General features: G+C 45.8%; 1 protein-coding gene across 1 annotated transcript in view; it reads left to right on the top strand.

Moving 5' to 3' along the window:
- Positions 1–27,623, top strand: part of LOC308166532 (F-actin-uncapping protein LRRC16A-like) — a gene marked incomplete at both ends in the record, with an annotated part of 73,529 nt that overhangs the window by 5,389 nt on the left and 40,517 nt on the right. The window contains 7 exons of the mRNA XM_080540858.1: positions 16,750–16,800; positions 22,146–22,205; positions 23,281–23,402; positions 24,155–24,252; positions 24,632–24,702; positions 25,748–25,821; positions 26,070–26,145. Coding sequence (XP_080396984.1) covers positions 16,750–16,800; positions 22,146–22,205; positions 23,281–23,402; positions 24,155–24,252; positions 24,632–24,702; positions 25,748–25,821; positions 26,070–26,145 — 552 coding nt within the window. The remainder of the gene's footprint in view (positions 1–16,749; positions 16,801–22,145; positions 22,206–23,280; positions 23,403–24,154; positions 24,253–24,631; positions 24,703–25,747; positions 25,822–26,069; positions 26,146–27,623) is intronic.

Raw genomic sequence — 27,623 nt, forward strand, 5'->3', positions numbered from 1 at the left:
AATGAAGAGATATTGTGTTTAGGTCCATCATGCTCTCTAGGGTAGGTTCCCTTATATTCCATTCACAGTAGTCTCTGTAGTATCTCCGTCCTTTTAGATTAGATTCAACTTGAGACACGTTGTGGGAATTCTTGGGTCTTATAGAGTCTGATGTGTTTAATGATACATGGATCCGTGTGGGGCTCTCACGGAGCGGCACATTTTGAAACCCATCAGATATGTGTTTTTCTTTTCACCGCACATCTACACCTACGGTACTTAACAAATAACCGTGGATGTCTCTCTGGAGTGACTGAGGCCTGCGTGTAGAACCCCCAACCCCCCCGCCCTCAAGCTGGGTCCTTGATGAAAGTATTATATTGACAGTGAGCTTGATGGAGAGTGCTGAGGTTGTCACTAAGCCCTTTGACAGAGAGTTATTCCATTGGTGGAATTCTATTGTTTAAATTCGATGCTGCGAATCGACAGAAGTCAGAGGATTGGTGGCGGATTTGAGTCCCTACTGCTTCACAGTCGAGTGCACCGCAGCACTCCCCCTGATGTGAAGCATCATTGTAAACCAGTGTGTTTCAGGGCACCATCTCAAAAAAAGGCATTTATTTTCTAGATCATTTTTGTCCCCCGATGTCCGTGAGTAATAACACTGAGCAGGCATTGTTTGTCTAGCCTTATAGATTAAATGTAATCCTACAGCACAATGCAGTCATCCAAGTGAGGTTTTACAGTACTTGCTTAGGCTTGTGTCGGAGTGAAACAAAGAAAAAATGTGATGTGGGAGTCAGTTACACAGTAAGCAATGAAACACTGGAATGTTTCAGGAGTTTCTCTGGAATTCTATATAGGCGTAGGCCATGAGAATGAAATGCTGACTAGACAGAGGTTCAGCCTAACTTACTGAACAAATAAATGACTGTTTAAAGTATTTGTTGTTTCAGAAGAGAGAGAGAAAATAATTAGGGAGGAAGTGACATGGGGTGAAGGCAAACAGAGCAAAGCAGGCAAGCACCCAGCGTTTGAAAGATTCTACTCCGACACAGGCACCAGAACAATGTTTCTTTTTTATTCAGCTACACTAGACCAACATCACATCTCTGTGTATGAGGTAGAGGAGAACAGGCATACATTTTTATCAGTATATTTCTTTGTCTGTCATTTGTTTCCTCAGCTTGTAAAAGACCAGGCCCTCAGGCCATGGAACTGAGACAGACATACCTGTGGGTGCGTGCCAGTGTTTAGAAATACTGCTCACCGCAGGGTGTGTCTGCTTATTCAGTGTATCCTAATATTTAACTGATCTGCTCTGTACAGCAGGTTGCGTAACTGTCCTAGTGAAATACAGCTTGCTTCGTCACTCATCTGACTTTGACAGTTTCTCAATCTGCGTGACACTGCAATTATCTAATATAGCGCTAGTAGTACTCTGTTTCATCTGTCAAACATACATCCTTTCGTATTCATTTTCAGTTCCTGCTGGCTATGACTGAACTAGAGGGAAGCCTAGAGTGCTTCATAAGGACATCGTATTTGATATATAGGCCTTTCTTTCCCCCTGAAGACTTTGGGATGAAGGAAGACCAGATAATAACAGCACTCCATCTAAAAAGATCCCCCAGGATTATGACAGACCCAGAGGATTAAGGCTATATTGATAGAAGAGGTTTTTCGGTGAGCTATTTCAGCAGCTGTGGTTCAAGCTGGAGCACTCCAAGTACAGCGCTGCAAGGTGCCATGTCCACGATACGATGGGGCATTAGACCTTTAAACCAATAGGCTGTCCTTAGAACTAGGACCAGCCCGTGCTTTGTAACGCAGGGCAGGCCTGTGCTAACTTGCGGGCAGTGCAGCACACATCCTGCGACAGTAGCTGGCGTGTATGCATCACAGCACTGCAAGGTGAAATGCGTGACTGGTCTTACTGCGCAGCCTTTCATTAGCGGTTAGCCGCCAGCTCTGAGACACGACTGCATTCCACAGCCATGTGGAGGGAGAGGAGCCCCTGCAGCCATGGGGCAATGGCCTCAGGCCGTCGTTATCATTGACCATTAGCACCAGCACACTATTTCAATAGCTTTGTTTACCTTTATTCAATGAAAATGAATTCAGGCTTTTATTTAGCATGGGGTTTTGGCTTTTCAGCGAGTGTAATGGAGTCTTAATACCCATAATGACTGTGTGCACCCAGTCAGACGAACGCGGCGGAGAGCCAGTCGCCTCTAATGCTCCACGGTCTGGTTGCACAGTACCAAACCTACCTGTGGGATGCTGCTGGGGCCAGTTTGTGCAAGCTAGCTCTTTGTTGAGGATTTAAGCTTACTCAGTTCACAGGGGAGAGGAAACCGCGTAGCTCCCTTTACCCAACATTCCCAACAGAAACCACCGTGGACAATCGTGTTTGTTTTTGCTTTGGTGGGCAGCGTTCCCTCCTCGAGTGAGGAAATGTTGCTTGCCAGCTATAAACTCTGACTGGGAGCCGGGCCCACTGTCTCACTTCCTCTAGATCCCAGTGTAAATAAAGTCACCCTCTCTCAGGGAGGGGCCGAGGGGGGCGGGACGGGGCTGTCTGTGTTTGTCCTTTCCATGCCTCCCACCCAGAGACTCTTGTGTCATTAATGGCTAACTACTTTATTGTGTTTCCCTGTTTGCTCTGTCAGAGGAGTGGCAGCCAGCAACAGACGTCAGTCAAATCAGCTGTGCTTTAATTCGGGGGCAAATTACATCATTGTTTGTTTTTAATCCAATATTATGTCCAGCTAAGCTACTAGTGAGGAGAGGAAGTCGAATAGACTTGGTTATGTGATTAAATGATGTGATCAAATGAATGGTTTCTTAAGGCTATTCCTGATGCCAATCGATTAGCTTTTGAAGCCCCAATCAATTCAGAGATTGGTATGAAAACCTGAAGGCGCCGTCTATGAGAAGGAGAGAGTTCCCCAGCAGTCTGCTACCCACTCCTCTGTATGATGTGTCCTTTGGCACGGTGAAGTCCTGGGCAGGATCTAATAAGTCAACACAACCAACTTCCTCATAGCACGCAGCTCATGGACCTTTAGTATTTTGTACATTTGATGATAAAATCTGCCTTTGAGACTGCTTTTGTTTATGTTACCTTTCGACAGAAAGGTCAAACGGACTGATTAGCAGGCTTCGGCGCAGGCTAAATTTGATCCGTGTTTTCTATTCTGCGTGCGATAATAAAAACATAGATAAAGGACTTAGACCTGGCTCAGCGGTGTCTAGTGCACCAATCCTAGTTCACTTTTGGCTTTGTAATCTTAGGTTATCTAGGTTCAACGTTCACAATACATCTCCTCAAGAGGCTGCTCCTTTATCCTGTTGATTGCGGTGACAAAATAACGACGCTCGACTGAAATGCGATTAAGCAGGGATAATAACACATTGTGTTACAATTCCAGAGATGTCTGCTCAGTGCTTCTTTTCAGTCCCACGCTGTCCTCCCTCACTGCAGGCCGCGCCGCTGTGGAGGCCTTGGCCTGTTTTTCAGGTGGCTCGTGAATGTGTGAATAACACTGAAATAAGAGCACGCTATTATTCTCTTTTCAGGGTTCAAGAGTTCTTGGGATAGTCTTTCTTTGTTTTCACAAAGTGTACCGTGAGACCTGGCCAATGGAGGTGGAAGGATTTTATTTGTTACTTTTTTGCTTTGCTTTGTTCACTTTTCTCAGGCTCTCAAGGTTTGGGTTACTGTAGCTTAAGCATAATATACCGGCACTTGAAATATTTGCCGACACTTTTAGTGGGCTGAATTGTTTTCTGAGCTGGGTAAACTCTACTGGTATTGTTTACCAAGAAAGGCCCCAGTGGGGCTCTTATATAGTGAAGGGTTTCGTGTGTTTATGTACTCAGTATGTCAGGTGGGTTTTCCTGTAAAATTCCACATCTCTGTGTCGGTCTTTCAACTCACCCTCTCAGCTTGTCTTGACATGACAGTAGAGATTACAGACTATCGTGACACTGGTCCTCTGTGTATCCTTGTCCCCTGGGTCCTAACGCCCCCCTCTCGCAGCAGATTCAGATCATGTCTCTTCTATAAAGATGTGCTGGAGTGAGTGTGATTGTTGCTGAGGGGCCTTGTGAGAGCATATGTTAGAAATGACCAAATGTGGCACGCACATAGCCTGATGCTGAAAGGGGAGATTCCAATCACATAAGCAGAAAGATTCTACAAGTCATATGGTCAGAATGATTTGTAATTTGTTCTGGCATAAATTATCGATGTGTGTGTGTGTGTGTGTGTGTGTGTCTGTCTGTCTGTGATTGTCCGTCCGTGCGTGCTTGTGTGTGTGTGTTGGAGCTGGAAGAGCAGTCCTCCCACACCATTCCCATGGCTGATGTTACACAGGACAGTGGGGAGTGATAGTGTTGTCTAGCCCATGTCTGGTCTGCCCTCTGCACCTCAGCCCCGAGAAGAGTCATTACCATTCACCTCTAATGACTTCTACTGGGAACCTGCACACACCAAGCCTTTCAACTCAGCGTCTGCTGCACAACCCTACCAACAACCCTCAAATGTATTCTATCACCGTCGCGCAATTTGGATTGAAGATTTTATGTGTTGTTTTTTTTAGGCATTTCGATGAGGTGATATCACCTGTCAAAGAAATTAGCTAACAAATGCCTTGTTAGTGTACTGTGTGTACACAGCAACCACGGTAGTGCAGCATATACAGCATTTGACATCTTTTTTAGTGGGAGATGAAAGACTCAAACAATTATTTCAGCAGACTTGGCTGTAAGTGTACAGGAGCCACACTCTTTCACGAGCCTTCTCCGGCGCAGCGTACAGTACGGTATGTCTGTTTTTTGGGCTTTAATCTCGTTCGCTCTATTGCACAGATGATGTGCAACATCTGGTGACTTCTTTTGAAGCTCAACGTCTCAGGTTCTCAGCCTCTCGTAGCCTAGATCTGCCTCTTGCTGTATTACTGGCACAATAGTATGTCTAACAGGTCCTGAGAATAAGATCCTGCCACAGATAAGAAGTCCTGTGTTACACAGGGAGAAAGAAGACACAGAGGATATGAGTTGGGCTTTCACCAGGCTTGTTCTTCCTTCCCCCCCCCCCCCTCTTCTTTTTAATTGTGACCAACATATTTGTGTGCGTCACACAGGCCAGGGGAGGCTGGTGGAGACAGAAATCGGAGGACGGCCTCATTGCAATGCATGAAATGGAAGGAGGAATGGTCTCCCAATTCTGCAATTGTCCAACAGCTTCCCCTGACACTGGCCGACTGGTTCCTCCACCATCACCGCATTATGTTGAAGCTGTAGTGCTTTGTACTGCTATTATGACAAAAACAGGGGTGGCAGTAGTGTAGAGGTTAGAGAGGCCGGCTAGCAATCGGAAGGTCGCTGGTTTGATCCCCGCCTCAGGAGGGAGCAGCATGTGCCCTTGAGCAAGGCACTTAACCCCTAATTGCTCCAGGGGCGCCGACTATGACTGACCTGTGTGCCTAGAGCAAAAAATACCAAATTCCAACAATTGACTGACAAGTTGATTGCATGGCAAATAAATAACAAAATACATAATTTGATTTGTTTACACAGTGCCAAAATGGTCCCGAAAAGGTTTAAGTGAATCACGTAGCAGAGCTAATATACCAAGCCTTTACCAGTGTGTCCTCAGTTGACTGTTCCATTGGGCCAGGGTTCAGGGATCAACAGTGAGAGACTGAACTGAAGTGGTTGAGAGGGTGCATGAGACACTGTTCTTCAGACAGTGGTTGAGAGGGTGCACGAGAGACTGTTCTTCAGACAGTGGCTGGGCTGTCTGTGTGTTTTCTCACACTGTGCTGTATCAGTTTCCTCAGGAGGAGTCTACGGCCTCGTATTGATCCTGCCCAGGCCTCAGAGGATCCAGCCTCCTCTGCCTTTTCTTTTCAACTTCAAGCTCCAAGTCTTTTGAGTACTCGACTGCTGCTGGTCTGTATGTGCCCAGCAGTGTGTGCTTTGAAATTCAGTTTTGTCCTTGAAACTGAGGTTAGTTCTTCTTTTCAGAAGAATTCTTCAAGAGTTGTGTTTTGTTGTTTAGAGTTTAGAGATTCTAATAGATGTTGAAGTATCATGCGGTAGTTTCCCTAGCAACTGTGTGGAGGTTTGTGGAACCACATAAAACCAACACTAATCCAGTTTTCATCTTACAGAAGAGAGCTATAAGAATTGTGAATCGATCATATTATTACGAACCAACGAACACACTTTTTATTAACGGACATGCTTTAAAAATGTGTGATCTAGTTGATCTTAAAACTGCGTAGTTAATGTACAAAGCACAGAATAATTCACTTCATAACTGTATTCAGAGGTTATTTGAAACTAGAGAGGGCTAGAATAGAATATGTTAAGAAAAATACGGGTATGGACAAAACAGCCTATACCTTTTCGGTAATTTTTGCTAAGTATTTTTTCTATGTTCATACACAAAAAAAATCTGAAATTAACTACTACTACTACTTATTTTCAAAGCGCAAACACTTTTTTTGTTAGGGCTAAGGTTTGAGGTAAACAGTTTAGTCCGTAAAGCGCTCTTCAATCGGCTTTGATATGGCTTTAAAGTAGTTCTAGACTAGTAGACCTGGGCAAAGTAGTTATTTTCATGATTATATCATCAATGCCATTCTCTTTAGTGAGGACAGGCGACATTATCACTTTGTGGCTGGTGAGGTGTTCATAATATTTCATGGGCTATTATCCTCTATTAGGCAATGTTTATTAACATGTATTCATGCAGTGAGAGGTAGATCTAATGAGCTAGGTAAGTGGGGCTAATTGCCTGGTATTTTTCCTTGCAGTAAGATAAGGTAAGGTTCACTGGTGTGTAAGGGGTGAACTCATTAAACAAAATACAGGGCAAAATACTGATATGCACTGCAATATTGAACATCCCTCACTGCACAGACAGTCTGTATTGTTATTCTATATATAATTGTATATATGCCCAACATCGCACAGTGGAATATTCTTCCTCTTCTTCCACAAACAGGATGTAAGAAAATCACTCCTCTGTTAAACTAAGGCTTGACATTCTGCTGCTGAGTGTGAACAGTCATGCTACCAATCTCTCCCAATGTGATTCCAGTCACTGAAATCGAATCGCCCCCGCTTTAAAACATTTCGGTCATACACCAATGACTGTATGCGACATTGTATTTTTCATCCATCTACTTAGTACCCCATGGTGATTTCAGAGCCCATGCTTCTAGCCAGGACCTGGCTGTGTGCTTTGTTTAATTGGGAAGAGTACAGAATGTGTGTGTGTGGGTCTGTGTTCCCAGTGTGGCCACTCGAAGGATAAGTAGGCAGGGTGTACGTGCTCATTATGTACTCCAGCCCCCGCTACTCTCTCTCTCGCTCTCTCTCTCTCGCTCTCTCTCTCTGTCACACAACGATGCCTCCTTCAGTAGAGCAGCACAAAGCTCTGGGCCTGACCAAGATCTCTGGTCACTAGTCTCATATTGCACACAGCCAAGCTGTACTGGTATTGTATTATGTGGTGAATTCTGACCCCTCAATGCTGATTGGGAGCAAACAGATGACAGATTACTGGTCACAACAGATATGTTTTTTTTCTTTTCACAATGTATGTGTTATTGTGTTTCTAATCATAACACAATAGGAAACGGACCAATAAGGTGGCCTCGTCTCCTGTTGCTCCTCCCATCGTAATTCATCTTCATTATCTCAAAGGTCAAAATCATTGTCAGCCTCCCAACGGGAAATTGACCCCATCAGAGGGCATGTTCAATACTAGTGTTGTGTTGTGTGTGTTGTAATTTTCCTCCCCTCTGTTTTAATCTCATTTGCCGTTTGTACTTCCTAGTTCCATTTCGCCATTGATCAGCAAATTATGACATTAGCTTCATGTCATATTAATCAGGAGGACAGCAATCGAATCAATCTCATTTGTAATCCGTCTCAAAATGTGTCTAGCGTGGATGTCTCTATGAGCTTCTCATTGATTATTCCCTTTTCATGGTATGTGTTATGACGGACTGATCTGAGGCCAGATAGGCGTCTTGTGTTCTCCTGAATGTGTGCTGCAGCTTACAGGGAGACACCTGGTCTTGGTGCGTGATTGCCAAAAGTCTGTGCCAACAGCAAGTCTGGAGGACATAGCAGCTCTTATACCCACAGTGGTGGTGAGTGGTCTGGGGACCATGTATAGGTGGTTATGTTTTCTCTTCTGGAGAACCCAAACCCTAACCCTAAACTCCAGTATAATTGTGGTCCCGTGGTATAAAATGTCATTCTTTATTAAGCATGTGTCGAGTTGAAATTTCAAAGACTGTTCATATTACATTTTTTTTTCTTTAAGCTAGCTAAGCTTGTAATCATTCATTAGATCTGGTGGGATCAGGAGTTGAGACTACACAGGCACAAATACTTAACTGTATACTCTCTCACAAGCCTTTCTGCTTCCAGGTTTATAACAATGGGATAGCTTTCCATCTGACATTTTTTTTGTGGCTTTGATGGAGCAAAGAGTGAGAACAACTAGAGGTATCTGTTATGGTTTACCTTATGAACACAGACTAAACAAAGAGTATACCACCTTTTGGACAACCGGTTCGCTGTGCTACATTTCCACGTGCACCAAAGGAGCAGAGGGAATCTCTCCAGAGGGATGCTGAGGGAGGATCACAGCGCACACAGGATCTGTAGGAAGCACATGCGAGGTCTACATGCTAATCATGGTTTATCATGTTGATCTGTGCTGCTGAGGTTGATTTTGACTGAAGTTTGGCAGCGATGTTGAACCGGAGCAGAGAGTTTTGGGTGAGGCTTGTTGTGTGGCAGTGCAGATGAAAGCTGGTGTTTTTAATAGGGCCCGTTTCTTAGTGGCCCGTGTTTGACAGGACTTCAGGGAGAGGCTGATGTTATCATATCCCAACAGAAGGAAGCTAAACAGTACCAGCCCTAGGACCCCCCCCCCCCCCCCCGTTCTCTTTCTTTCTCTCTCTCTCTCTCTCTCTCTCTCTCTCTCTCTCTCGCTGTCTTTCTCTGCAGCATGTAAACCTCTCCCTTTCTCATCCCCGTAGGTGGCTACGATATCTCCGATATATCCAATATCCTGGCTCCTCTTCACATAACATGCTTAGCTAATCTCTCCATGCCGTTGTGTTGGAGCTTGGCACCCAGGTTGATAAATGGGCCAGTGTGATTAGGCCTATGTCTTATGCCTTGGCCTAAAAACCCACCAGGAATCCAAGTGAGCAGGAAGCCAGCGACGGAACCTCAGTTTCCCTGCCTGGCAGTGCCCATGGAAAGGCACAGATATGTTTGGGAGGTGGCATACGCCAGCCCCGCTTAATCTCAAATAAAGATCACTTAATCCCCCTCAAAAAGCCCTCAGAATGAAACAGACAGAATGTCGGTGTTTTAAATGTGCTGTTTGAGGGCTCTCAATGCCATTCAAATCAACACAGCTCCAAATCCGATTAGCATTCAAAGCGCTCTCTGTCTGTGATCTCATTGGACAGGCCATCAAAGCAGCCAGTCAGATCTCTTTAGGATACATCACTGACTGTATCTTTTTGTTCTGCGTTTCATGTTCTCCATCAAGAGCGGTGCAACATGTAATCACGAACACGCAGCCATAACAGAACAGTGAGGTCTGTCTCAGCTGAATTAGGCTGACTAGCACCTGACCAGCGACTTGTGACGTGAGACCGCGCGCGCGGGGGGGGGGGGGGGGGGGGGGGGGTTGTCCAGGTAGAGACTGGCTAGTTCTAAGTGACTGAGTGCTGACAATGGCTGAGCCAGAGCCAGCAGAGAGACGGATCGAGTCCCAGCTGGGAGAGCTGAGCGCTGTCTGGAGCGACCCCGTCGTCAGCCTCCAGTGAGCAGGTCAGAGAAGAGACACCCCCCCTCCCTCCCACTGGGTGGTGTCTATCATACAGTAAATATGGAGTGCCCTCCGCCATGGCCAGCTGCCTGTACAACTATGGGAAGTAGTGTGTTTCAGGATACAGGTCCATAAGGAGAGAGAGAGCAGTGTGACTCCTTTTTATTCTCTAGTGATCTCCGTGCGTATGTAGAATGTGAATGAGGTCTGGGACATAATGATTGACGATGTATTACAGCTTGTACTGAGTTTTTTTTTCCCACTGCAGGTCTCAAAAGCGTTTCACACGGTACAGTATGAAGGTAACTCCTCCACTCTACTGTTCCACCGATGTGTCCCGTGTAGCATGAGAGATGGTTTTTAATTAACAGCTTAAACGCTCCGCAGAAGAACCGAGCGACGTCAATAAATTAGCTTCACGACGGAAGAGGAGATGGAATCCTAGTCCCTGAGAGGACAGACAGACAGACAGACAGAGAGGACAGACAGAGAGGACAGGCTTCAAGTGTTGAACAGCTGAGGAGGGGAGCGGCAGTGTACGCTTGTAATTCAATTGTGTTCCTTTTGTCTCCCCGTGGTGCAGTGGCGGGCTTGGTGCAGCGAACCAGACGTCAGGTGCCGTGTCAGCAGGTTTTCGTAGCCCACAGCGAATCGATGTTGAGCCAATTTTCTTACAACACGCATGTAGAAAGGATGTGTGTGTGTCTCCCCCCCCCCCCGCTGTCTACAGGCACACGTGAGAGCTGTGGAGAACAGAGCGGTTCGCAAACTGTCTGCCGATATTGAATTAACTGGACATGTGTTTGTTTAGAGCTGGTCCGAGGGGAACTGAGATGGGTTTTAGGTGAGCCGTGTCCTGGGGGTTTCCAACACTGTCAAGCAGCATACGGTGATGTGTGTTAACATCAGCCACAGCCACGGCCACGGAAGACTAGGGATGCTCCGATTTATCGTCCACCGATTTAAATCGGCCGATTTCACTCCAAATGACTCGATCGGTGATCGGCAAAAATGGCCGATCGCAAAAACCGTTTTTTTTTTTTTTTTTTTTTTTTCCTGAGGAAGACAGATAACTGAACAGAAAACATAGGAGGACGTAACAGTATGTAAACCATGAAAGCCACGTTTATGATGTCTTTTATACAGCCATATCGACTGACTTGGGCTTCAGGCCCTAACTGGGTGATAGGCCAGACCTTTACTATGCCATAAAAATGGGTCTGCGTTTGCTTGGTGCCTAATGGATCAAAACTTTTGTCTAAAAAGCAAAAAATATGTAGGCTATCCAGTCAGTAGGCCTACAGTTATGTATTTTTAAAAAAAAAATGGTATCGGTATCGGTTGATCTTGAGGAAAAAAATCGGTGATCGGTATCGGCCCCAAAAATCCAGATCGGAGCATCCCTACGGAAGACACAGCTAAAACCGTATTGGTGGTTTAGAGGCCGCGTTGTATCACTGTGTTTGGTTGATTCACACCGTCTCGTACTCTGCTATCTGTGCACATTTTTTTATGTCTTCAATTCTACTTTCAAGGATGACCTATAACTCAAGTGTCGTCTGCCGGTGGTGTTCAGTAGCTCCACGCTGTAGTAGTGTTGTCCTTCAGAGGGCTGTTCTGCCTATCCTACATATTTTTCCCCTCACGTGTAGGGAGCCTGGAGGCTCCTCCACTGAGTTGCTGTGTATTACATCATCTGTGATGATTTAAAGATAAGGCAGAGGAAACGTAGCCTTGCCCAGCTGGTGTCTATGGTTTCAAGGTATGTGCTAAGGCAGCGTCTAGCGCGTACTGTGGGAGATGAATGGGAATTATTTATGACCGCCGTCAAAAGGGGAAAAAACACGACTTACCTCTTTAGACAGCGAAGTATAAGGAGGAATTAAAAGACGGGGTGGTTATTCTAAATCCATCCTCTGTGGGACGGTGTTAACCTCGAGCTACCCACCGAACAACAACTTCAAAATGAGGCAAAATGGAGGAGGACTGCAGAGGAAGATCACAGGCCGTCTGTCTCAAATGGATTTTCAGCTTTGGCAATTCTGTTGTCCAATGGAAAGGCAAACGCCACCACCCAAACACAATTTCTGCTACTCTAAAGGGGAAGAAATGTGTATTTCGGATGAGAGAATGGACACTTTGGGAAAAAAAAAAAAAAAAGGAAAACAACATTGTCTCATAACAACGGGAACATTAGGAGGCCGGTTGTGTCTGTGTCATACGAAGAATTAGTAATGTTCCCTCTTCTCTTCCCGCAGTGTTGCTCCCGTTGTAAGTAGGTTAATGTGCAGTGCCAGGGGGCTCGAAGCCCTGTAAGAAGAGAGGAGAGGCATCCATTTAGTCATGACTTGAGGGGGTCACGTGGATAGGGTCCCTAAAAAATGCCCATCCCTCCTCGCTGCCTATCGATTGGCCGTGAGTGGCACGTGTCTTCACCCACCCCGTGGGCCTGGCCATGTGGAGTGGGCACGGGAAGAGACCAATGGGGTGACTGCCACTGGACTGCCTGCCTGCCTGTGTGTGTGTGTGTGCCTGTGCGCATGTCTGTTTGCGTCTGTGTATGTTTGTGTTCCCTTCATGCCCTGCTACAGTAGCTCTGTGAGTCAGCGATAGATGCAGTGGGCCAAAACCAGAGGACTGTAACCATCTGTCCTGAGTGAGCCCTTGATGGTGAGGGTGGAGGGGGGGGGTGTATAGCCTCAGAATGTGGTGATGGCTACGTGTTTCTGACACCCAGCTGTGCCCTGTGATGGCTCTGCCCCGTGGTGGTTAAACTAGACCGCTCCGTCACTGTAGAGCTCAATAAGGCAACGGAGGAATCGTGATATAATCATCGGGAGTCGGCCTGCCCCCTTTCCGTCACTCTCCACTCTTCCCATTGGACCGTCAACCCAGGAGGAGGCGGGCCTTTGGCTGTCGTTGTCATTACCAGATCGTTGCCATGGCGAGCCGTGTTCACAGTGAACCAACCTGAGTGATTGATTACTCGCATCCATTTCACTATGTTTGAACATCAGTTATACCATTGGAGAGTGTCAACGCGAGGAATTACATGTAATGAGACAATGTGGCGGTTGTTGTCTTCTTAGTGCTGTTGATATTCCTTTTGTCGCCATTCACAGTGTTGCATCAATGGGCTTTGTGGTACAAATAAAGAAGAGCTTTGTATTTCCTGTGCTAGAGTTATTGTCAGTTTAAATCACGTTCATTAGGTGGTTTTCGCTGAAAAGAACAGGGATTCTCAAATGTTTGACTCTCACATTTGTCTAAGAAGGCTCTGACATGTTACAATGTGTGCGTGCTAAACGCTGTGTTAATGGAACCATCTGAGGCCAGGGCAAACTGGGTAATTCTGTGTTAGAAGGATTAGTTTGGATCTGAACTGATGACTGGTTCAGTCTACAGTAATAAAGGAATCAGAGAGATGCTTATCTTATGAACACAGGCAATCCAAAGCAGATGCATGGAGAGGTATGCTGTACATATGCTGCGTTGTACAGTACTGGCCCAGTGTAATGACATACAGTATGTTGTGTATGAAGGCCATGCACTGCTGCCTGACAGGATGTATGTCCCACCAGTTCATCAGCAATATGCCGGCAAAGTGTATGTGTGTGAGTAGACAGTAGCAGATCATCCCTCCTTTTACTAACACAACACTGGGTCATCATCCCTCCTTTTACGAACACAACACTGGGTCATCATCCCTCCTTTTACGAACACAACACTGGGTCATCATCCCTCCTTTTACTAACACAACACTGGGTCATCATCCCTCCTTTTACGAACACAACACTGGGTCATCATCCCTCCTTTTACGAACACAACACTGGGTCATCATCCCTCCTTTTACGAACACAACACTGGGTCATCATCCCTCCTTTTACTAACACAACACTGGGTCATCATCCCTCCTTTTACTAACACAACACAACACTGGTTCCAGGTCACTGGCTTGGAAGAGCAGATTGTGGCGTGAGGGATGTCATTTCCCATGTGCTCGTTGTCATAGAGACTGTGGCTGGGACTGAAGCCCAATTGATTGGAATGGCGGTCACGGAACTGGACCTTTGGTCAGATTGTAATGTCAGAAATGTCAGTGTGGGCATCATATTGTTGAGAAAATTACTTGAAATGATGGGAAAGAAATAGCTGAATTTGCAATGAGTGATCTACTATTTCCTACAATGCTCATACACCGATGAGCCAAAACATTATGACCACTGACCATTAGGGTGTTGACGACGTTGCTATTTTTAAATACCGTGGTTTACGGTATTACCGTAATACCGCCGAACCCTGCGCGACACGTCTTTTTTTGACGGGTTATTTATTTGACAAAGGACATTGTTTACAAAAAGTTCTGTCATCACTTTCATAGCGTCTTCAACGACACAGACAGTGGTGCTGGACTAACACATTTATTTGCAATTTAGGACGTTTTTATGACCGTATTGACAAATACTGTTGCTATTTTCAAAAACCACGGTATAACCGTATAACCGCCCAACCCTTCTGACCCTTTACAATGACTGGCAGGTGGTCATAATGTTTTGGCTCATTGTACTTTTCTTCCTGTCAACTGTTCAAAGGATTCTGTATGACTCTTTTATTTATTGAAGAAGGAGAACTCATTGGCATTCTGTGGCCTATCACGGGAAGACATAACTTTCAACATTGTGTGATGAGGAGGTTGTTGCCATAGTAACGTAGTGCATGCGGGTGAGGGGGGCAGACGGGTGATGTTGTGCAGGTTTGACAGTGGAGGATGATCTGTGAAGAGGTAATGCTGTGGACACAGATGGGGCTGCTCTCTGGTCTCACTCAGATGTGACTGTAGTTTAGCTTCTCCTCCTGTCATAGATCTGGGTCTCTGTCCCTGAGCCCTTCTGGGATGGAAGCCTGTATTGACTTCCTGCCCTCATGGTGTGACGGTACTTCTGGTGTGTGTGTGTGTGTGTGTGTGCGCGTGAATTGCGAGTGTGTTCCAGCAGGCCAAGCGACGGGGCTTGTGGTGAGGCTGGCCGCTGCACCCGCCCGCACGTCGGTGTGAGCAGACGCACTCCTCTTCAGAGCATGCTCCAGCGCTGCCATCTGGAGAGGACGGCCTGTGATTGGCTCAGAGAGACAGAGAGAGCGGGGCGGCGGTCTCAGCCGGCTTACGGGCTGGCTTTTTGGCTTAGTCCACTTAGGGGGGGGGTCAGCATGGAGGGAGAAGTCAAAAAAGGGCAGTGATGCAGCAGTGAATGAGAGAGCATGGCGCGCTGCAGCGGAAGCATGCGTCTGACTCTGAGACACTGTGGTGTTTTCCTCCTTTACTACGGTTTGACGCGGGCCTCAGCCAAACACATTAAAGCCATCAGAACAACAGCGGAGTCATATCCTGTTCCCTCACCGTGGTGTGTGTGTCTACTCTATATCTGGTTCTGTACGCTCTATCTGTGGAGCTGAGCTGATCTCATTCATGCCTCAAGAGAGATAGAGCTCACTACCTAAGGTAGTCTCTCTCTCTCTCTCTCTCTCTGTTTCTATTTCTGTATCCTCTCTCCTGTAAGATCTCTCCAGTCACCTCTTTCAGCCCATTTACCAGCTCACTTTCTTTCCCCGTTTCACTTCAACATCGCTGTGTTTAAAATGGCAATCCCCCAGCAGGAAGTGATAGCCGTGGAGAGAGTCAACCCAATTTTCTTGTCTGTGTCTTTTTTAGTCCTTCAACGACTTCCGTACTCTCCTCCACCCTGGCCGAATTCCCCTACTTCCAAACATGTCAAATGTTGGATTTATCTACAGCCATGACTTATTTATCCTGTGACCCCCCCCCCCCGTGTGGTGAAGGAGAATGACTGACATGACTGGGAGAGAAGCCCCATGGCAGCAGCTAAAACAGGAACGCTCCGATTTGGCTGAATGACCTCATTTTGAGTCGAGTATAATGATTCTCAACCTAATTATATGTTATATCCGTGAAATCACTCCACAGAGGACAAGGATCAGAATAAGACCGATTACGGAGAAAGGTGTTGTGCTCAATTGCGATGTTAATCATACTTAGGGATTCATATTGTTATTTTTCCTCGAATTGTTTGTCACTCAGAGCACGCAAACCCTTTCCGTTGATGGGATATTACTTGTGTTTACAATCTTTGACCTGATCCGTCACAAGGCTGTGTAAACCTTTCTAATCGATGCGTACTGCAGATGGGAGACATTACAAACCTGCCCAGCTGTATCGTACACACTAGACACAGATGGTAGTCGTAGATGACACAGAGAAAACCAGGAGCAACCGGTGCTCTTTAGGAGAGGTTATGCTTGGCTACAGCACACTGAGCTTGTCTCCCTGGATCACATCAGGCCCCGCATCACGAGTGGGTGGAGTGGAGCTCAGGCAAAGCAAATTCCCATTCCTCTTTTTGCGCTGCAGTGCCCACGTTTCTCTCTGTCTCTTTCTCCAGGCCTTCTCTCCTGTTGTCCTGTTCTCAGGCCCTCTGTGTGTGTGTGTGTGTGTGTGTGTGTGGGGGGGGGGGGGGTGGGGGTGTGTCAGTGTAAAATGCTCTCCAGCATAAACAAATATCTATCACTGTCCCGCTGGAAGGGCGCTATGTTCACCAGGCTTTGTTTTTTAAGACGGCGTGGTGGAAAACATTCTCCGGGGTCGACTCTTGTCCTTCCCCTGCTCGGTCACGTCGGCCAAACTCTGTCGAATTTCACCTTGAAATTCGTGTCAAGTCAAGGAATGCTATTTTAGCTGTTGTCCCCCACCCCCACCCTTTTTTTTTTATCGTGACACAGTTTTTGTTCTTTGTTTCTGCCTTGTTGTTGTTGTGTCAGATGTATATAGAAACAACTCTAATTAGTCTCTTGCTCTCTGTTTTTTTTTTCCTCAGGCACTTGCCTCGCACCGGGCTTACCTCCTGACAGCACGCATCCCCACCAAGGTAAGAGAAGCGCTCCTCGACTCATATGTCTTCTAGGTCAAATACTCATCGATAGCTACACAGGCTGTACAACCTCGTAAGCAACGCAGACCGTACAACCGTTTCTCCTGCAATACAATCACCACTAATGACATGGGTTGCATCAGCTGATGGCCTCTCTGTTTCGAGGTCTTCTACAGTAGGTAACTCTAACCGTGCACGCTACAGTATACAACACTTCCTCGGGCAATACAATTACCACTAATTAGGTAACATATACAGTACAGCACAAATCCTATACAGTGTTTTCATTATTTAACGAGTGTGCGTGCTGGGTGGTTATGAACGGAGATGAGCACGTACTGTGACAGCGATCTTCGCTCACTGACTTCCTTCCGTACCCGGTTTCGCAGCGCGCCAGAGTTCGACCGTTGTAATTCGTAGGGAGGCGCGACACAGTAACGCAGCGCAGATGTGAACCGCAGGGCAACGGCTTTGGGCTGATTGTGTCGTCTCCCTCCTCTGGCCCGGCGGGAGATCAGAGACTTTACCAGGACTTGACCCTCTGCTGCTGACCCCTGGTGACCCCCGGAGACCCCTGGAGACCCCCTACCCGCTGAGTGGCGCTGAGTCTCTCCTGAGTCCTGAGCCAGATTACTCCTGTAAGATCACCTCAGATTGCCAGGTCACTGTGTGACAGGGTGACCGTGTCTTACCAGATGCCTTATACAGATACGGCGCGGAACAGATCTCACCCTCCTTCATTAGGTGAAAGAACTAGATTACAGAGGGGATGAAGGACATTTTACAGAACTGTTTTGATTGTATCCAGACATTCTGTAGAGTGTAAGGCTAGTTCTTATAATTCTTGCTGACCATGACACGGGCAGTGATTTATAACAGCTCTTACAACAGGGGTGTCAAACTCAATTTCACCCCGGACCACATCAGCATTACGGTTGCCCTCAAAGGCCCGGTTGTAACTGTAAGACTATATAAATGTATCTACTCTTTATCATATTACATAATTGCCTCTGCATTCGATTATTATTGGTTTTAAGTAATAACTTAATTAATAAATAGCTCTGAAAGTAGAAGTCTTAATGGCAAGACATTCAAGTGTACAACTATTGTACAACTTATTTAAAAAATGTTAAAAAAATAAAGTTTGGTAACAAAAACACATGCTTGTGCGTCAATGCATGTACATAGACACAAACATACTGTATGTGGGCACACACACTCACATTTCTATGTGTTATTATAACATGAATCCCATGCATTTATGAGATTAAGAAACCCTCATTTGTACTCATCCATCAAAGATCAACATTTTCAAGTGAATAATAAAGTTCTTTCTTTTTTACAGTACATTAACTTTGTTTAACCTTGTGGTCGCAGTTGAGAGGGGCGGAATTATGGTGCAACAAATGAATGTGCTCTGTTCAAATGTACAGTCTGTGGCATATAAACATATGGCTGCATGAACACACACACACACACACACACACACACACACACACACACACACACACACACACTGAGGTCATGGTAGTATTCGTAAAAAACGTTAAAAAGTCCAAATAAAAATAAGGGTTGTTTCAGTTCATAACTATACTGGTCAAGTTCTGGTTGAGGTTACTCAGATATGATGTGGAGGAAGTGGGATGAGAGAGTGACGCTGCCTGGCCCTGTACATCTCTCCTCACCCTGAAACACTATCACACACCATCCTAATCCATTGATCAATCCCTGCACATGTCAACAAACGCAAACATTACATTGTACCTATTCTTGTTTTCCTTTACTTTGCATGAAAAGAACAATTTCTTCCCGAAGATCAGGAATACGGTATGCCACAGTGTTGTCAGTGCTTTCGTCTAATGAAAACGCCAGATAACTGCGTGCTTCTTCAGCCAGCTGTGTCGTCAGATGTCCTGCTAGCTCCCTGACTCGGTCTGCGATAGCGTTTCTTGACCAGCTGACATTGTTAAAAGCCTGTTTCTGGTCAGGGGTACACCTGTACTTCATACCTTCAGCATAACACTGCTTTAAAAAATGCGCCTTCTGAAAAACACTTGGAAAATCGGGTGATTTCTTCAGCCACAATATAGCTGCTGCATCATTTGTTGCTGCAACATATTCTGTTGAGAATGCAGGCTGCCTTTTCTCAATTCTTGGACTTTTTGTTGCTCTTCTTGGCTAAGGTTAGCATGCTAAGGTGGCTAAGGTTAGCATGCTAAGGTGGGTAAGGTTAGCATGCTAAATTGGCTAAGGTTAGCATGCTAAGGTGGCTAAGGTTAGCATGCTGTATTCACTTTCCCATCTCGCTTTTAAATTGCCTTACCTCTGCATCTGCAACTTTACTTTTCTTGGACATTTTGGTACTATTCATATAGGAGTTCCATAGTGGAGTTTTTGATATATGGATGGTAGCTTGAGCTAAATCGACGTCACAAAAGTGTAGCCCCCCATAGCGGTTGTGGCCGTAAGCAACTGCATAGACCGCTTATGCCAGCGGCCGGCCCTGGTTAGGAAATGTAGTTTATGGACACCGTACTTTACGGTGTCCATAAACTACTGTAAAGCGGCATTAAGCAAATTATATCCTTTGCAAGCTCTTGCTTGACCTTGAGTTTGACACGTGTCTTATAAGAGGAATGCAAAGGACGCAGAGTAAACGGACTGCACTTATATAGCGCCTTATTTACAATGGCCTCTCATTCACCCATTCACACACGAATAGCTACCATGCAAGCCGCTGGCCGGCTCATCGGGAGCAATTTGGGGTTCAGTGTCTTGCCCAAGGACACTTCGGCATGCAGCCAGCCGGGGTTTAAACCGTCGATCTGCCGACCTTGCGATCATTAGACACCGGCTCTATCTCCTGCGCCACAGCCGCCCCTGTAAGCAAGACACGAAGAGGAAACTCTTGAGATAATGGATTCATGCGCTCTGAACTTAAACTTAGCCTGAGGCCGAGGTGAAATCGTTTCTCCCAAAACAGGCCTAGTGGATCGTTATCATTTTTATTTTTTTTCGTCAGAGCCTCCATAAGAGACCTGGCTCTGCTGGGGCCTCATCCCATTGTTTTGATAGTAGCAGCGCTCCGGGCAGGCTTTAGCTTGTTTATGAAATAGTGGAATTGATCTGACCCTCCGTCTGGCGTCCTATGAGCCCGCTCTACCCCCTGTAGCTCCCCTGTGAGACATGGTTAGGGTGTGTGCTCTCTCTCTCTCTCTATCTCTCTCTCTCTTCTTTTGTCTAGACACGCACCGCACAGATGCATGGTGGTTAGGATCAGACGCCCACCACAATGGGATAGACTTGTAGAGTCTGTGCTGAACAATAGCCTGCCACTGCCAGGCCCGAGTGGTGTGCTGCGGTTCGCTACGCTGCCGTGTCCATGCTCCAGGAGATCTATCTCATCCCCGCTCTGAGGTCTCTGTACAGCAGGGCTTTCTCATCTCACACACACACACCCCGAGCGTGCCCACGACTGTGATTGTGGCCGCGGTTTACTATCGCCTCGAACAGTTCAGACGCATGATTACTGTCAGCACACACTGATTTGACTTTTACATTTGTATCATGCAATTTAAACGTCCATTCGGCAGTATGCCTTGATTCATCTGTGTCATAGGCAGGGACGGGGAACATTTACTGTACAATAGTCGTCGTCTATTTACAATCGTTAGCATATTTCCCCCCGCAGAATGTTCTAGTGTCCGACAGGTAGTTATTGGAGTTCAGATCCTCTATGTATCGTAAGTCACCCGCCCTTACCTCGCAGAATGGCGGGGGTAAGAGGGGAGGACTAATACTGTAAGTGGCAGATGGGTAATAAACGAATGGCTGAACGAGGCAATTAGTCATGCATTTGGTTCCTCACCGTAGTTCCTCAGCAGGCTGTCTCTATTGGCTGACTGGAAAATGTATTGACCTCCTTCGTTGTTCATTTAATCATTTTGGACTAATTTCCTCTTTTTCGCTAATCCCACCGCTAATATGATACTCTCAAGGGGGAAGCGTATAGTTAAGCCTCAGTGGAAATGTTTGTACACTTTGCCACTCAGAGGAATGAAACATCTTTTTCAGGTCAAATAGTTAACATGACTGACATTTGAATAAATACTTAGTGTGGCACTGTATTTCCTCATGACCTACCATGAACTTGTATGGTCTTTTAAAAGAACCCTAACGCTTTACATTAGTTAGCTCTAACAGTTTTGATCAATTTGAATGTTGACAGTTAATTGTGTTGTATTAAACTGTCAACTACCAATGTCAGCTATTAATAATTAAACTCAGTGCTAACAACAATGAAGTTAATAATAAAACGCATTGATCCATGCATTCATTTTAACAAAACAAATTCACAGTCCCGGATATCGTATTGAATAAGTTGACTTGATTTTTCAGGTAGAGTCTAGGGACAGCCTGTGCCGTGATGTCATCCCTCATGTAGTCACTGTCACAAAGGGAGGAACCTGCTAGTGGATGATGTGGCAGTCTGTCTGTCTGTCTGTCTGTGTCTGAATCATCAGCCTGCTGACTGGAGGAGAGCCTGAGGGGGAGACAGACAGGCAAAGCAGACACACATAGTAGACAGGCAGACAGAGCAGACAGACAGAGCAGACCTACATAGTAGACACACAGACAAACAGAGAGACAGACAGACAGACATAGTCGACAGGCCATTAGAGCAGTGCAACAGCAGCAGCCTTCATATTTCCACCGTACCAAAATATCTGGATCTCTGCCCACCTGGATTTAACTAACCTCGCTCCCCGACCTGCCCTCCGGCTGTGTGTGTACTGTGTGTGTTTGTGTTTGTTTGTGTGTGTGTGTGTGTGTGTGTCCGTGCTTGTTCATAATACAGTACGCATTGGTATGCAGGCCTGCGTGTGTTTTGCACATTTGTAACCCCTGCACCCCGTTTCCTTTCTCAGTCCTTTTTTGGAATGGAATGACAAACGGCTCTGTTTGGTTTACTTGAAAACTTATTTTTTCAAACAGTAATGAAAAACCTGCGTGCTTGTGTCCAGCCTGCATCTGTTTGCTCGAATATGAGCTGATGCTCTTCTGAAACCCTACCACACAGTACATCCACATATGACTCAGCATAGACTCTTTTTCTTTTTTTCTACAGAGGTTGAAAAATATCCCCAGCCATTAATTTTAGAACAAGGCTATTTTGATCAGGCATTACGCAGACATACTGTCCCTATTCTGGGCGCTCATTACTGTCTCTCACTGCCCTTAGGTAGACAGAGTAGTATTCAAGCAGCCTGGAACACTGCTGGAATTCATACCTATATTTGATGTCATGATTTGATGTATTCATTTGGTGTCTTTTCTTTCAGGTTGAACAGACCTTCAATTATTTGGAGATCCAAGGAATTACTTGTAACAAGCCTACACAGGTAATACACAAATCCAGTTGTTTGAAGCCGGTTTTTTTTTCACGGCAAGTATGTAATAATGCAGTCATCACATCATGAACTGCCAAGTGTAACACTTTTTTTATACAATGTAATGCTCCAGGGAATTGTTAGATAATGATCCATCTGGAATATAATTATACTGTATAATGAAATCGTATTGTGATGTGGAGGATGTAAATATGTGTGTTTACCAAGAGGATCAACCAAAGCCAGTACTTACTTACCTACTTAATCATTAGCTTTACATTCCTTAGATTTACATTCTAACATCCCTCAGCATAATGCGACGGCACTCTGACCCCATTTAGCTCCTGTTCTGACTTCCTTTAAGCCGTAACCTTTGACCCCACCTGTCTGTGTGTCTGACAATGCGGTCTAAGCCCACTCAGTTTACGTAGGCCGGTGCTCTGTAGGAGCCTTAACAGGTTCCCATCGTCTCAGGTGATTGACAGTAATGTATTAGCCAACAGCACCTCCGATAATCTCCAATGGCATCCACTCAATAACTCCCGTGTCATTATTCATTATTAATAGTGCCTCAAAGATACTGGCTAGTCCCAGGCTTATACCGTCAGCATATTGAGCTGTCGGAAAAGCTCACAATTCCTTAAAGCGTGCCTCTGCCAGCAGTGAAACGGTAACTGGAATTATAAGGTCGGGCTCCCTGTCAGTTAAGGTAATCCGCTAGTTTTATCTGTCCGCATGCCTTTCAGATACCACAGACTTAAATCCTCTTAAGCAAAATAGTTATCATAGTTAGTGTTCTTGGTGATTGATTGTAGCACCGGGTTTATGTAAACGGCGGTCAGTGGAGCGTAATGATGCTGGTCAGAATGCAGGGACAGTGACGAAAATATCTAATATCCATAACCCCCCCCCCCCCCCCCCCCCTTCAGAATTATTTCATTGTAGCTACTGCCTCTCCAGCTCTGGCTCAGGTAGACTCACAAAATCAAATTAGATTCTGGGACCCGAGGTTATGGCTAAGGCAAATCGCTAACGGTGACAGCCAGACAGACTGACGGATGGACGGTCGCTGTGCTTGCCTCTCCAGCTGGCGGTGGAGTACGAGAGAGGCGTGCTGTCTTTGAAGTTGGCGTCCACAGAGGAAGTGAATGAAGTGGTGGGCCACATAGGGACCTGCCTGCAGAGGATATGTCCTGGCCTGCCCCCGGCGTGAGTCTACCACACACACACACACACACACACATACACACACTTGCCATCCCAGACAAGCACCGCAGAACTTTCCTGAGTGGCACCTGTGTCCTCTGTCATCATCGGCTAATATCTGTAATGCAGTTGTAGGTATGAATAACAACTATCTGGCAGACCGCCTGTTACGTCAGTCCAGCGCATCCTAGCAATTTGGGCTGCCATCGTCCTCTTAAGACTCTGAGTAGTACACTTGGCATTTACAACCGTGTTTCGCGCCAATACTGTACTACACGTCTGCCGCAATAGCCCTGAGAGCACTTGGAACAGTATGTATCAGGCTTTCAGGAAATCATGTAAGCAGCCAGAACCCTTCAAGCCATAAAGGTCATTGGTAAAGGGGCTCCCAGGACGCTGGCCTTATAGGGACACAAATGGTCTCTGTTGTGGTTGCAGTGCTGGACATAGACAGGGATGTTGACTCTCTGTGGCTGTTTAACAGCACTGGTGTTTAACCTTTAACCTCGGTTAACCTTTGTGGACACAACGTACCAATCTTTGTGGAAAGAAAACCATAACTTCCATAACATAGGGAAGTATGCATGGGATGCAGACATGAACTACTAGAAGTACTATTGTTTGGTGTGTGTGTGTGTGTGTGTGTGTGTGTGTGTGTGTGTGTGTGTGGGTGTGTGTGAATAGCCCCCTCTATAAACCAGTACAATAAGCCAGAGTGATACAATAGTGCCACTTTTCTCTTCTCAATCTGATAGGAAGGTCATGAAGAAGCTGGCGATGGAGCCCCCAGAGCGCATCTCCAGCCTGCAGTCACTATGGGAGACCCAGAAGGTGGCAGAACCAGGACCATGTGGTAAATCCTGTGTGTGTGTGTGTGTGTGTGTGTGTGTGTGTGTGTGTGTGTGTGTGTGTGTGTAGTGGTTGCCTAGTGTGGGGAGGGGGGGGGGGGGGGGGGTAGTGATAAGGTCATGAGTTCAAATCCTTCCTGGGAACACCACCACTAGTGTGCCCTTGAGTAAGGCACTTAGCCCTTAGTTACTCCAGGGAGAGCGTCCCTGTAATCTCTAATTGTACATTGGTAAAAGCGTCTGCTGTATGGTTAAAATGTAAAACGTGTACGTGTGAGTGAGTGAACGGATGCGTCTACTGTAGTAGACCGTAAGCCGCTAGGGCTGCGTTTGTGAGACGTGTGCGTCACCACGCTGAGCCTTCTCTCTCCTGTGTGTCTCCAGGGGGCTTCTCCCAGATGTACAGGTGTGTGTGTGACTGGTTGGGACTGCCCTACCGGGAGGAAGTGCAGTGGGTCAGTATCATCTCGGGGTCTTAACTTCCTGTCTTCCTCTAATCAGGGTTCCCACTGGTCCTTGAAATCCTTGAAAGCTTGTGAATTAGCGGAGAAAAAAATCACGGTCTTTAAAGTTTTTGAAAATATAGATGGGTCATTGAAAGTGCTTGAATTCCCCTCTCTCTCTCTCTAAAAAAAATATGTATATTAAAAATGTTTTTACTTAGCTCGTCAACTAGTAAATAAGTCTCTGTATTGCTTAACTTTACACATACTTCACAATGTATTGTTTTGCTGTGCTGTGGTAGAGAAGGCAAGAGACCATCTAGTGTTCACACATTCAAGCCTATCTTTTTAATTATTGTCTGTGAGCGGATAGTTCCTATTATATAAATTCTCATCTAGATCTGTCTCAAACTATGCCGTGTTGGGTCCTTGAATTTGAGGGAATTGAGTCGTTGAAAGGTGTCCTTGAAAGGTGCTTGAATTTGGTGTTTCAGAAGGTGTGGGAACCCTGTCTAATGATGCCTAGTCATGTCAGGCTCACTTACGCCGTTGAGGGGAATCTGTGTCACCAGTGATGCAAATATTTGTCACGTTCTAATGCTTTGGTCTTCATATCGGCAACCAATCAAAATGTTCAGACTTTTCTTATGAAACACGGAACTAGGTTTCAACATTGTTGAGAATCACAACACAAACTCGCTAGTCAAGCCAAAAATACTGCAATGTGATGGATTCGGTGAGAAATCCCCACTGCTAACTAGTTAACTATAACACTACTTTACATTGTTAGCAGGCTCACAAAACAAGCTGTGTTAGTTGACTAGCAACGTGTCATTGATTTTCAACAACGCGGAAATGTATTCACATTTATCGAAAGAAAAGGCCGATCATTACATGGGATCCCTACATGAGGACCAAAGCATTATAATGTGTCACATATGGTCTTAGTAGTCCTAAGAGAGACCTCATAGCAGAGCATCTTGATTAGCTATTGTGTGCGTCGTTTTGTTGTTATAACTCTGATGCTAAACAAATTGCCTCTGTCACATCCAAACAGGACGTGGACACAATCTATTTGACGCAAGACACACGTGAATTGAACCTTCAGGATTTTAGTCATCTCGAAAACAGGTGAGTCATGATGTTTTTTGGGGGGGGGGGTTTCCGCATGCACTGCAGTGATCTCATAGACTATAGCAGACATTTATTTTTGGACTAGATTTTGAATTGAGAACATCTAATATTATTATGGTCGATTATGTGAAATGAAAATCTGATGCAAGTATGATGTCTTTTACTGAAATAATGTCCTCTTAGGCTTTATCCATTTTCACTGGAGCGTCATTGATTTATGTTTGTCTTTTCTTCCGCCGTGGCAGAGATTTGGTGGCTATAATTGCTGTTCTGGAGTACAACCAGTGGTTTACAAAGCTTTCCACAAAGGATTATAAATTGGTGAGTTGAACCAAGTCTTTAGCACCGACACTCAGTCCAGACAGGATCCATCATCCCCTGTCCCTCCTCCCAGCAGCACAGTCAAATGTTTCCCTGTGATAAGGTTCTAAAACCCGAAGAGACAATGGTATCAATTACACATTGTCAGCCCTAAAGCGTCTCCTGCTGAATCTGAATGTCCCCCTCAGTCGTCTCAATTACCACACGGCTCTATCATTACTTTCAGGCTCCCCTGCACCCTTCCGTAAATGTATCTCCTTTATTTTATTATTATTCAGGATTAGTGAGTAAATGAAATTGTGGCCAAACGTTTTTTTTTTTTTTTTTTGTCTGTGTAATTAGCCGCTTGTGTATATTAATGTCCAGTGTTGTCTATGAAGCTGTGAGCCCCCTTGCTTTGTTTGAGGCTAAGTTGCCATGGAAACATGCACAGGGGACCGGAACACAAAGGGATCTGTTTTGACAGTGGCGTTCGATGCATGCGTCTGGCGATGGGACACCATTTCCTAAATCCTCCCTGGATGAGCCGGGTTTGAGGCGATGCTAGGAGACCTTGCGATGTGGAATAGGCGGGGGGAAAGACTGTCTACTGGTTAATGAATCAAACCGAATAACCCGTTTGTCACACGAAGCCTCGTCCAAAAGGCCCATCTTGTGATTGCTGTTAAATAACCGTGTTCATGAGACTCAAACGGTTGCCAGGAAAAGAGAGGCAAAAGAGAGAGGAGATAGGGAGGGAGAGGAGAGAGCAATTTGGGTACAGATGACAGCCCCAGAAGCTTTGGCACGTGTGACAGGATGAATAATCACAGAGAACGAAAGCCAACCAGAGTGTACAATAAATCATGAACACAGCGATGAAAAGCACGGTGATAGTCATATCCTGAATGAATGCTGAGGCTGTTTTTCCTGGGGTCTAATGATGCTGGCCTGAAAATTAGCTCTATGTGAGGAGAGGAGGGTGGTGTGTGATGATGAAGATGATGATGATGATGATGATGGGTGGTGTTGGTGTGGTGATGAGGATGACGTTGAGAGGAGACCACAGCTCAGTTCTAGGAAGCCACCCGCCCACTCACTCTCTCCGTCAGGCTATGTAGCTGGCACTCTGCCTTCAAAACAATACATTTCACAACGCTAGGCTAAACGAGCTAGCATGGCACTCGTGTGGCCGCTGTGGTGAACTGCAGGTCATGTGCAGGTCATGGAAGCATATCTAGCTGTGCTAACAATTGTCCAGGGGGGAGTCATCAGACCATAACACTGTGGTCATCCCTGGTTATGTGGTCTCAGGGGTTTGTGTGACGGTAGCAGAGGTCATGGCAACACAGTAAACAGCAGTAGTGAATGGCCTCTCGACAAGCAGCAGTAGCAGTCGTAATGACAGCAGGGAATAGTGCCTCCTCTGTGGGTAACTCTCCTCTCCTCTCTCCTCTCGGACATTCCAAAGAACACTCCCACTCCCGGAATCCTGTGAC

Source organism: Nansenia antarctica (genome assembly GCF_963989245.1).
Source record: "Nansenia antarctica genome assembly, chromosome: 10".
NCBI classification, from domain to species: domain Eukaryota; kingdom Metazoa; phylum Chordata; class Actinopteri; order Argentiniformes; family Microstomatidae; genus Nansenia; species Nansenia antarctica.